The sequence below is a fragment of the Emys orbicularis genome, chromosome 18, assembly GCF_028017835.1.
Source record: "Emys orbicularis isolate rEmyOrb1 chromosome 18, rEmyOrb1.hap1, whole genome shotgun sequence".
Lineage (NCBI taxonomy): Eukaryota > Metazoa > Chordata > Testudines > Emydidae > Emys > Emys orbicularis.
In genome coordinates this window covers 14335521-14347566 of record NC_088700.1, presented here as the reverse complement: position 1 = coordinate 14347566, position 12046 = coordinate 14335521, and the positions used below count along the sequence as shown (strand labels likewise).

The 12046-nt window shown below is 47.3% G+C and overlaps 1 protein-coding gene across 5 annotated transcripts in view; it reads right to left on the bottom strand.

Annotated features, from left to right (window-relative positions):
• The window catches only part of SLC25A25 (solute carrier family 25 member 25), a 32597-nt gene that overhangs the window by 2570 nt on the left and 17981 nt on the right, over window positions 1-12046 (bottom strand). For 2 of the 5 annotated variants that reach the window (XM_065418619.1, XM_065418621.1), the window contains exons 2-5: window positions 3591-3717; window positions 3396-3483; window positions 2133-2244; window positions 714-872 (exon numbers count right to left, since the gene is read on the bottom strand). In XM_065418619.1, coding sequence (XP_065274691.1) covers window positions 714-872; window positions 2133-2244; window positions 3396-3483; window positions 3591-3717 — 486 coding nt within the window. Of the gene's footprint in view, window positions 1-713; window positions 873-2132; window positions 2245-2622; window positions 2659-3395; window positions 3484-3590; window positions 3718-7349; window positions 7509-12046 lie in introns of those variants that run through there. The other 3 variants (XM_065418622.1, XM_065418620.1, XM_065418623.1) reach the window with 3 other exon arrangements.

Sequence of the window (12046 nt, the reverse complement as noted above, 5' to 3'; positions counted from 1 at the left end):
TTAACTCTTCCCAGATTACATTTATAAAAAGGGGGAAAAAAGGCATTTTGGGGTTTTAAGTCTGAGATCAGTTAACTGATTAATCCACCTGAGCCCCAGCCCATCACAGCAGGAAGGGGAGGGAACCATTCTTGCACAGACACGCCCCATGAGCTCTGGTACAGGGAGAAGAGGCTTCTCAGCTAAAACACAGGGATAGTCACTGCTGACTGCCTGCCTAAGCAAAGTCCAAAATCCCTGCTGCGTAACTCTGCTTTCTAACATTGATTACACTTATCTCTGCCCTGTGAACCTGGAGCCAGGAGACCTGCCAACAAGTCAACTCAGTCATTTTCAGGGGCCAGTTCTCAAATCAGTGACTCCTCTTGAACCAGTTCCATGGACGTAAGTTTCCCAAGGCTGTCAGGTACAAGGTGGTCTAGCTAGGACCAGTGATGGCTCTCATCTACTCAGATCCTAAAGTTTTCATATCATTGTGACAACTAACAGGTCAGGAATGGCTTTTACATGGCTAGAAATGATATTTGGTACAGACCAAAAGGCTGCCACTCACCAATGTGGAAGTAATAAGACTGAGTCCAACCAGAATCAGTCACTTGTCTGGACAGACAGTTTCAGGTCTGCTGCTAGGATCCATTTAATTGGACCAGTGCACTAAGGGAAGCAGCATGTGCACCTTGATAAAACAAAGTTATCCTTGGTTTTTGCCCTACCTGCATGAGCACTTTCAGCCGGTCCAATGGAGCTGTGCAGGTTCTGGACACTGCACCTGCACCTCCACCCGCGACCAGATGTCTCCACCACATGCCCGTCTGCCTCTCTTCCACTGTGAACTCATCGGGGACTGTCAGATTCTCTCCCACGTCAAAGATCTGCAAAGGAAGGAACAAGGTGTTGAGAAGTGCTTGGAAGGATAGAGTTAGGTAGGTAGCTTCTTGTCACGTCCTCAGAGGTCCCGCTGTCAGTCACTTACAACTTCCCATAGCTTGAGTACTTAAATAAATAGCTGTAAAGCACTGAACATGAGCTTAATATTCAAATTCCCAGTTTGTCTGCAAATCATAGCGGATATGTTTGACCACACACAATAAAGGAACTGGCAGTGCCAGAGAACATGCAAATCATCACCATATAACAATAGCCATACTAGGTCAGACCAGTCTGATAGTATTTGACAGGGGTTGGTGCCAAATGCTGCAGAAGGAATGAACAAATAGGGCAATTTCAAAAGATCCAATCTGTCATCCACTCCCAGCTTCTGGCATTTGGAGGTTTAAGGACACCCAGAGCACGGGGTTGAGTCCCTGACCATCCTGGCTAACAGCCATTGATAGACCTATCCTTCATGAACTTATCCAATTCTTTTTTTAACTCACTTATAACTTTTGGCCTTCACAACCTCCCATGGCAATGGAGTTTCACAGGTTGACTGTGTGGTGCATGAAGTAGTATTTCCTTTTGTTTGTTTTAAATCTGCTGCCTATTAATTTAATCAGCTAACACAAGAACTAGGGGTTATGCGAGAGATAAATGATACTTCCTCCATACCATTCATGATTTGATAGGACATGGGGACCCTTGACATTTTAATGACTCCAGTTCAGGAGGCTGGGGACTTGCCAACCCTTTGGGCTGCCCCAATACAGAATGCCTAACTTTAACGATCAAAGTGACTAACCAAGGGCAGTGGGGTGTAGAAAAAGATATGTCGCTTTTGGAACCTTCTGGCGCTCAGCCAGTCTGCTCTCCTTACACATTATAAAAAGCACTGAATAAATATATCGAGGAAGGGCTGGTGCCTGTCGTATCAGTTCCTGGTATTGGCAGGTCCTGAACTAGCAGGAACTGGTCTGAGCTCTCAGAGCCGTGATCCAAGTCAACCTGCTCGCTCGCTCTCCCCTCCCTCAGAAGGTCCAGTTGTCACCTGTGCCAGGGACTTCAGAAGCCATGCCAAGGATATATTAAATATATGAGAAGCAGGAAGTGACCAGGCGTCTAGAGCTAGAAGGCAGCTACTGAACCAAGAAGAGAATGATGGGGACTTGGTACGTGCTACTGGGAAGTGGCACTCTTATCAAGAAATTGGGGAAGGATCAGGCCTGCTTTGATGGAGGAATTTTTATTTATTTTACCGTTGAGTGCTTCCAGTACAGGATGATCTCAGGAATGTTCTCCACTGGATGCAGCAGGTGATAGTCTCGCCACTCGTTCCAGTCAATTGTCATAGTTCCATTTTTATCCATGCTGCAAAAAAGTGTATTACAAGCAAATGAACAGGAGATGGGTGCATGGCCCCACTGAAGGAGAAACTCCTCCTCACCTCCCCCTTGGTTATTCAGGGCCCCTCCCCTCACCCCAAAGTAGAAACCTTCACAGGGCAACTACTGGAAAGTGTTACAAGGGTTGAAAGGTACAAGACACTGCTAGGGAATCCTCTCCTCCCAAGCCATGCAGACAGTAGGGGAAATGTGCCTCATTTTCTCCCTCCCCACTAGCCACACCAAAGGATTTGTTGTGCCCCCTCCCACCATGGTTAGAACAAAACAAAAAAAATAACAACGAACTCTGGCACTGCAGAGAAGATAAGGAACTGGCAGAGACTAAAGTTACACAGGTACTTACTAGGTGACAGGACCCCAGAAATGGCCTGTCCTTATTCTGACAGACAGGCAAACAGACAGAGGGGAGGATGGCAAAGGAAAGAGGAAAAACAGGACAAATAAGTGATTGTTACAGTGTTAGTGCCACATGCATAGTGCTAAGCATTTCAGTAAAGTAAGTAAACAGTCCCTCTCCAGAGCAGCAAGCTGCAGGTGACTCGGTAGAGGCACATGGGATGCCGGTATGATCAAGTGCATGCCCTTCTCCACAATAGGCTAGCGAAGGATCTTTAACTGCAAGGCTCCGAGACCTTGGGGTGAGGGGCTACAAGCATTCTTCTCCATTCATTCTATCGAATGGGGAAGGGGTAACTGAACTCCTCAGAACCTAGGAGAGGATTGTGCATAGATGGAATTCCCACCTCCCTGGAAGTATCAGATGGTAGCCATGCTGGAGACAGAATACCATCTTTATAGCCCAGTGGTCTGATCTAGCATCAGAAGTCACTGTTCTTATTCATTCTATTTGACCAATGTTCTTGCTCTTTATTCTCCCCTGCCCCAATTTGATTCAAGCAGACTGAGCAAATGGGTGGCTGTTCTTCAGTCTCCATAGTGCATTATAGTTTTCAATACACAGAAGATTCAAAAATGCAGTGAGAAGCGATAGGTCTGAGGAGGGAGAGCTGCAGTCATTAGAGAGTGTATACAGGGAGGGAAGAGGAGAGAAGATCACTCTTTACATTTCCTTCTCGTATGTAGAAACTGAGGTGTAGAAGCCAGCTGAAAACTCACCTCTTGAGGATCTTCTCAGCCTGCTGTTCAGAGATCTTGACTCCCAGGTCCCGGAGGGATTGCATGATCTCCTGGGCATCGATACGGCCTGCAAAGATAGAAGCCAGTGAGCCCAGAGACCATTTACCCAAAGAGGCTTCAGGTTGACCTGCAGAGGCCACTGATCCTCTAGAGGACTATTAGAAAGAGCCTCACCATCATTCTTTTTATCCAAGCTCTTGAAGACCAGCCTCAGTTTTTTCTCATGATCTTGGAGATAGTGAACAAACTCCTCAAAGTCCAGCTGCCCATCCAGGTCCTTGTCTCCAGCTTTCACAATTTTCTGTTTTGAGGATATCAAAACAATCTCAGTTCCTTGTTCATTCAGATATGTTTACCCCATCTTTCTTCTTCAAGACACCCCCTCTATGTAACACTAATCAGTTAGCTAGACAGACAGTAGGACGCACATGCAGCATCAAGAAAAGTTCCCCTCCAAACTGGGCTCAGCTTTACCCAGGAAGTGATCATGTGTGGCAAATGGAGGGAAGAAAGGAGAGGCCAAACTGATTCCAGGCACATGTCTTCACAAGTCAGTCACATAGACCAGATTACTCATACCTATGCAACTGATATCTAGCTAGTTAAGTGTCAGACCTGTAGTAATATACAACACCCTATGCCATAGATTGAATCTCAAACAGAGGCACTGAGCAATTCTAAACAGAAGCACTAGGACTGCAGGAGGCTTGGATCATAGAACCTCAATCCCCCTCCCAATCCAAGCTTTTAGTTAAAGCAGAGTTTTCTTCCTCCCCCTGGTGCATGAAAAGGAAAACCACCACTGGGAATAACCAATCCCAGCCAGCAAGAGCCTGTTGCCAAACTGAAGTCCATCTCCCATGGACAGTGCTAGCGATAAAAGCTGCTATGATGCCAGCATGAACTGGTTTAGCCACCCTGCAGCTACACACTTACGTAGACCTGAATTGTACAAGGTCCCTGGGAGATGCAGAATGAACAGCAGACAAGACAGAGCGCTTACATCAAGATGGGAATCTAGCCCAAGCAACTGGGGAAGATAGGGAACTTTGGCATACAGTGCTCTCACACCTCAACTCACTCCCGCATGAGGAAATAGCACATGGCCTGCCCTGCACATGGGCACATAGCTACTTGTTAACCAGGCAGGAGAAAGCCAGCCTGCACAGAGCAATAATTTAGGTCAGTCGGTTCCTGCTCCACACCACATTTGCTAGTTGCCTTGCACAGATTACAAGAGCCAACAGCGACCAGCACCAAGTGACTCAGTCCAGTCACGTTCTCTACTTCACCTCCCTTTTGGATTATAATGCTAGTTATTCTCTCTGCAAACAGCGGCTGGCTATTATTATAATAGACCTCAGTTCTGGACTCCCAGATGTCAGACCCTTTAACAAGTCCTGTACTTACCAACACCTAACATTAATTCGTAAGGCAGGTTCTCAGTGAAAGTATTTCAAAGGGAACATGTTAAGCCAAATTTATTCCAATATTTCTTAAACCTATGGAAGCTAGCCCTGTTCAGATGCTTTTAAATCAAGATACACCACTTAGTTTTAAATCCTATATGTAGCTACACACACTTGGCCACTACATTTAAGGTTAAAGTCAGACAAACACCCAACTGGTCAATTCTGGTCCCAGGGCAGCCCAGGATCATTCCTATCATTTCTGAGAGTCTTAAAAAAATAAAATGAAAACCTGAACCACAGTGACCTTAGAGATATGCCCACCGTGTTCCTAGTCTGCAGACAGTCATATGACAGTTGTAAAGGACACAGATGGGGCCCCACATTCAACTTGCAGGCTAAAGATAGACAAACACCTCTGGCATGTCAGCAGATTAGAGTCAAATAGCTGATCCAGGCTTCCCTCTAGCAGATAATCCCTGACCAGTTCATGGCCAGTGGGATTCACAGCCTCCATAAAACAGTTAGGAGAGCTGGAAGGCTCTCTTCTTCCTATGAGAATTCCTGACAGTTATCACAGAGGAGATGGGGATAACAGGAACTACCATAGTTAGGCAGTTTCTACCTGCTCAGGCTTGCTAAATTAATCACTCCAAGCTTCACTAAGCAATGAAGGACACAAACTGTTTCTAAAGTCACAGCAATGGGCTTGCATCAAGGGAATTGCTGGGATTCTTTCCTACTTGTGCAGGAGGTAGGGTGACCAGACATCCCAGTATTATCGGGACCATCCCGATATTGGGGGCTTTTGTGTCTCGATTTTTCACACTTGCTATCTGGTCACCCTAGCAAGGGATGTACACGTTATACCTTCAGCATCCTCTTCAGGGCTATGGGTGAGCCCCCACACCTGCCTCCTTGCCTTCAGAGGCAAACAGGAATCACTGCAGCAATTTCTATTTTGTACTCTGTAAATACATGCAGATACAACACTAGCACAGCCGTGCTTTTGCAACTTTAGGTTAATGTTAAGTTGCTAGTGTTTGCCATGATCACCTTCATAAAGTGCCTCTCCAGCTGTTCCCCTGCCCCTCCTCAGTTCTTATGCACAAATCTGCCATGCACGCAATCTCCTGGAATTCATAAGCAGTCACCAGTGCCCTTAACAGCATAGTCATCTGACATTCAACTAGCGCCAGCAGCAGCGTGCTGGAACAGACGGGACTGCAGTGGAATGGAGAGAGGGTGAGTGTATAATTCTAGTACAGGGGTGGCCAACCTGAGCCTGAGAAGGAGCCAGAATTTACCAATGTACATTGCCAAAGAGCCGCAGTAATACATCAGCAGCCCCCTCTCAGCTCCCCTCCCCCCCCGCTCCCAGCGCCTCCCACCCACCCACCGGCAGCCCCACTGATCAGCGCCTCCCCCTCCCTCCTCCCTGCACTTCCCAGGAGATCAGCAGTTTCATGACATGCAGGAGACTGGGGAGGGGGGGGGAGGAGGGAGAGAGGAGCAAGGGCACGACAGGCTCAGGGGCGGGAGCAGGAAAGGGTGGAGTGGGGCAGGGCCTGCGGCAGAGTCAGGGGTTGAGCAGTGAGCACCCCCCGGCACATTAGAAAGTTGGTGCCTGTAGCTCCAGCCCCGGAGTCAGTGCCTATACAAGGAGCCGCATATTAACTTCTGAAGAGCCGCATGTGGCTCCGGAGCCACAGGCTGACCACCCCTGTTCTAGTAAGTTGCCCTTCTGTAGCAGAGGGCTTTACGTGAAACATTTGTGGGTGATGCTATAGCCTTGCCTACGCTATGAACTCTTCCATGCAGGGTTTAGACATGGTTGCTGAAGCCGTGGTGAACACGGTTTGTGTTGGTCTACACTTGCTGCTAAACAGTGCACAACACATGTTTAGCTGCACCCATTGTGAGAAAGGGTTCAAACGTCAGAGTAGACACAAGACCTAGGTGCACGTGCTGCTGGATGCTAGGACACAAAAAGGGGTGGAGGACAAACAGTAATGAGGACGGGGCGAACACTACAATCCTACAGGGATTGTCTAAGAGCAGATAAGGCAATGTTAAGAAAGGAAACACCAATCTCTTCCCCCCAGAACTCACTAGGATATTGTGCAGTTAATCAGCTGGTTTACTCAAGACCTCCTAAATTCAGCAAGAATGAACTATAGGGGAAGATACCTAAAACAGCCTCTAAGGGGAAAGGATATTTGGCTCCCATGTCCCCCCACTTCCACCCCCCACACACACACACAGTTGACTCCCCTTTAAGGGGAGGGAGGGAGCCTAAGAGGAAAGACACTGCCCTATAGCTTGCTGCCAGAAGCCCCTGCAAAGGGGTAGTGGAAAAGATGACGGCAGCCCATGCCTCTGGCTATAGGTATGAGCAGCAGGGGCCACAAGCAAGCTTGTTTCCCATACACTCGCCAAGCCAACTAGTCCAGAAGATCTTGATACACCACTTTCCCCACCGCATCCCCACCCTCCTTTCTGCCACCCTACACCCAAGCCATACCTGTTTCCACTGGCGGTAGGTAGAGACCTCCTGGGAAGGAATGAAGAGGCTCAGGCGGAAGATAGATTTGAGCTGGGCAGGGAGCCCCTTTGACTCAAAGTATTGGAACTCTGTCTGAGACTCCCCGAACACTGGCACATACAGACACAAGCAGAGCATGTTTCTGTACCAGCAACTCAGGTGCTGACCTACACGGCCAAGGGAGGATGGGAAGCGACCTGAGCGATCCTCTGCTGGAGCTAGTTTCAGTGCGTAGGGGAAAGGAAATGCCGGCAAGACTCATGACACATGGCTATGAGCTGTCCGTGCTCAGCTGCCATTGGCTGTTCAAGTCCTGCCCTTCTGCTTAAACGGGAAGCCTTCTTTGTGCAATACCTCCCAGTTAGCCAACCAGCACTGGCTTTGTGACAAGGCATGTGAGCTGCCTCCAATTGCTCAACTCTAGGCTCTTTGTAAAGCCCAAGCAGCCCACGTCACACTCTCACCAGCAGAGTTAACTCTTCCCTGTCCCCCTCACTTAATCCCTTCTGCCTCCTCAACCGAACCGAACCGGGATGCAGACAGCACAGTCCCATGCAGCACCCACAGCACTGGGGCTGGGAGAAGCTGTAATAAATGTTTAAGTGTGTAGAGGGAGAGCTGCAAGAAAATCCAGGAGAAGCTTCTCCCTTCCCCATTTGTAATGCTCGCTGGATGCTCTTTGCCTTAGATTAGACTAGGCTCTTTGGGGCAGGAATCATCTCTTCCCAGCACAATGCCATCCAATCCCGACTGGGGCCTTTGGTCAATACCATAGATACTAATGCTAGGATTGAAGGGACTGGATTTCCCCTCACCCCGCAACCAATACTCCAATGATTTTCTTACTTCCTCTAAAAGATGCATGGGACACAGGATACTCCATACATCCACTGCCTTCACGCCACATTCAAGATCACCAGCTACAAGACCCCAAAAGTCCCATGTTTAAAGAAGGCTGTGGCATAACAGAGGATAATTAGCTCTCTGGTTATAAACAATCTTGGGAAATAGAATTAGAGCTTGGGTGATGTCAGCCATGAGGGAGAATTCCCTGAATGCCCAAACAGATCAATGCTGCAGCCCTGTTCTCAGGGACATTGAGAAAAGGTGGCCGAGAGACATGTGCCACTGTGACAGACTTGCAGGAAGCCAGTCGAAAGCAGGCTCCAGGTTAAGGTAGAATATACACTTCAGACTCAGTCTTGAAAAACGTGTGTGTCTAATTTTGAGACAAATTAAAATCTAACTAGCCATCTATGGAGCAGTAAATGTAAGCTTGCATGCTTACGTAGTAAGTGGTTAATTATAGACAGGAAAACGTGAAAAACACATTTTGTCCAGTTACAGCTTACACTGCCAAATGGTCTGGGTGGATACAGTGTTTTTCCCTGGTTCTCCCATCTATTATTAAGCCACTTAATGCTTTCATCACTGGTGCATGGAGCAGTATAGGGTTGGTCAGGCTGACAAATGGGGTGTGCTGTGAGGACTCCTTACTGAGCACAGATATGACTACAGGCTTCTAAATGCTTGGCACTTTGGCGCGTGGGCACTAAATATTCCCTGGCATTGCTGTATACAGATAGAGAAAAAGCAACAAAAAAGACCACATACCAGGCTGAGGGTTCTGTAATCAGTTACAGGGCTATTAATTGCTTCCCATAATCCTCTGCATTATTAGAACGTAGTTTAGTTTAACAGGAAGGTAAAGTTGAGTCCCTGTCCCTAAAATCTGCCATAGAAAGGCTACCAGATGAGAGATGGGTGCAAGAATCAACATTCAATTTCCAGCGTCCCAAAGCACTATGATCTGTCTGTTCTAGGAGAAAGGAAGTTCATTTGCTGGACTAGTTTAAACCAGTTTAGCAAATAGTTAACCTTGCTAGAGCAATAGTTTGCAAATGATTATGCTCTGGCCACACTGGCCAGACAAACTATATGCCAGAACCAGTTTAAAAACTAGTTCAAACATTCTCTCCCTCACATCCTAGTGTCCAAAAAACATGAAAAACTTTCCACAGAATTTTGTTCATTAGGGTGAAATTTTAAAATGTGTCTTTACAAGCTGATCATGGAGTAGCAAGCCAGTTACATGGACTGGGATTATTTAGTCTGGGGCTTTAATTTGAGGAATTTACAAAAGCAAGTCATGATCTATTAAGCAACGTTTAATATTCTCCCAAAAGCCTGGCCATACTACAGCTTTCATAACTCCTCCCCCAGGCCTCTCACCCCACTGTGCCCCGTAATTTCACTATTACCTAACAAGGCTTAACCTACTCCCCTGTGACGTCTGTCTGCACACAGAACAGGATCCTCTCACCAAATCCAGATCCTCTTAGAGATCAGCTGCAGAAGCTTGTGTGATTCACAAGCCAATAGTGCACCCCTCTTTCCCCACACTTGCCCAAAGACCAATCTTTGCTATAATCATCAGCCCAACAGAGTCAAAGGCAAATGCCTCCTACAAGGCCGACTGAACTGGCTTTTCCCATCGGAGACCTACTCCACTACATAGTGATTGAGAAGCCCCCGCCATCACCATACATGCACGCTTTCCTGAGTTCCCAGGCATCATTCTTTGTTACAGCCACTTGACATCACAGTTGCTATGACAGCACAATGCAGCTTTTCCCAATGAAATCCACCTACACTTGGCAGCGGGAGACAATGGACAAAACCGTGCGTTTCAGGGAAGAAACGCCCACCATCCTAGGTCAAAGTAGAGAAGAGAAGAGGAGGGCAAGAAAGTCATTTTTTCTCGGCTCTCTGTGAGCTGAGAGGTGAAAACATTATCTACTATCTGTTCTTAGTTACAGCACAATGAACTCGGAGGAGGAGATGGAGTGCAACTTGAGTTTACACCAGCAACTGCATTTACAGAGATGAATGCAAAGCAGGAGAGAGTGTGCAGATATCAAGTGTCTAGATCCCATTTCAAGAAGCTGGAAGGTTAGAAGTATCAAAGCAAATTGCTCTGTAAAGCATCAGAGACCTGGGTTACTGTGGTACTGAGAACTTATTTCTACATGCTTTAAACAATGAAGCCAAGTATAGTGAGTGCCTTTTGGAAACTTCAGCAGTGCCACTGTCCAGCCCACTCTCCATGCATCTGCAATATGTGAGGCTGAGCTGCCATGACTCAACTACTTGGACTCTAGAAATACAGTGAAAGCTACACAAGACACCTACCTCTGCTGCTGCTTCACTGTGAATCTCTGGAGTATCCTTGCCTTACTCCTAAACTACCCCTTCCATTGATCTCCTTTCCAGATAGCAGGATGGATGAGATGGGGAGGTAACAGTCATGTGACAGATCCATACCTACTCCTTTCTTGCAGTGAACTCCCAGCAGCTGTCTCCCACCGAGACCAGCCCTACCCTGGAAAGAGCACTGCCTAGATCCAGCTTTTTTCGGCTACAAAGGACTGACCTTAATTTGCATCAAGAGGGCTGAAAGCTTACTTTCAAATCATTCATAAACAGCACTTGGCACTTAAAAACAAATCCTCATGTCAGTTACCAGTTGCAACATCTTATTGGAATGTTAACTATTGCTCTGTGCATTCCCGTTTACAGGGGACATTTTTTGGAAGACCACCCCAAAGGACACAGTACCAAGACTGCATTCAGTAATGCTGTGACTTGCAGGAGTAACCTCATCCCAGCAATTCTCATGACTTCCCCCTCTTGTAGGCCTCTTAAGTTAGAGAGCCGCTTGTCAGTGCCTCATCCCAAGCATTCCCAGGTGAAATGCTAGAATTTGATGACATGAAAAAGTAATATAGGACAGTACTAAGGAGACAAGATGAACGGATACCTGCTTTTGATATCCATGCTATTTATTTCCTTTCCCTGGGCAGAAGCTTGGCATTAGCTCAAGGCTTGCTCCCTATCTGAAGTCCCCTCAGCGCAAATCTTCCCTGGTTGCATAGAGTATGTCTACACAGCAATAAAAAACTCTGCGGCAGGGAGTCTCAGAGCCCGGGTCAATTAACTCAGACTCCTGAGTTAAAAATAGCAGTGTAGATGTTGGGGCGTGGCCTGGAGCCTGGGCCCCGAGAGCCTCCCCACTTGCCAGGTTTCAGAGCCTAGGCTCCAGCCCAAACGTCTACACTGCCATTTTTAGTCCCACAGCCCAAGCCAGCTGACCCAGTGCGGCAGGTCTTATTGCGGTATAGAACCTGAGGGTATGGCCATCTCCTGTGCATTTGTGTCACCTCCAATTTTAGTGCTCTCCATTAGTCAGGCCATGGTTGAATTTACACCAACACACATCTGCCCAGAGACATGAGGCAGCTGCACTAGGACAGAGGGTTTTGTTTTTAAATTTAATAGGTTAAAAAAGCCTCTGGAAATACTAAGGGCAGGTCTACACTACCACTTATGTTGATATAACTTACGTTGCTCAGGAGTGTGAAAAAGCCACTCCCCTGAGCTACGCAAGTTACACTGACCTAAGCGGTGTCCACACATAGCTACCGCCTCTTGTGGAGGTGGAATAATTATGCTGACGGGAGAGCTCTCTCCCAGCAGCATAGGCGCCGTTGCACCAACGTAGCGCTTCTAGTGTAGACTAGCCCTAAGTGCTGGACTGGGCCACAACTCACTGGAAACGTCAGCTTGAAGGCTAATGTGCTTTTCCATTGTGGCACAAGCAGCTTGGTGGACCACTG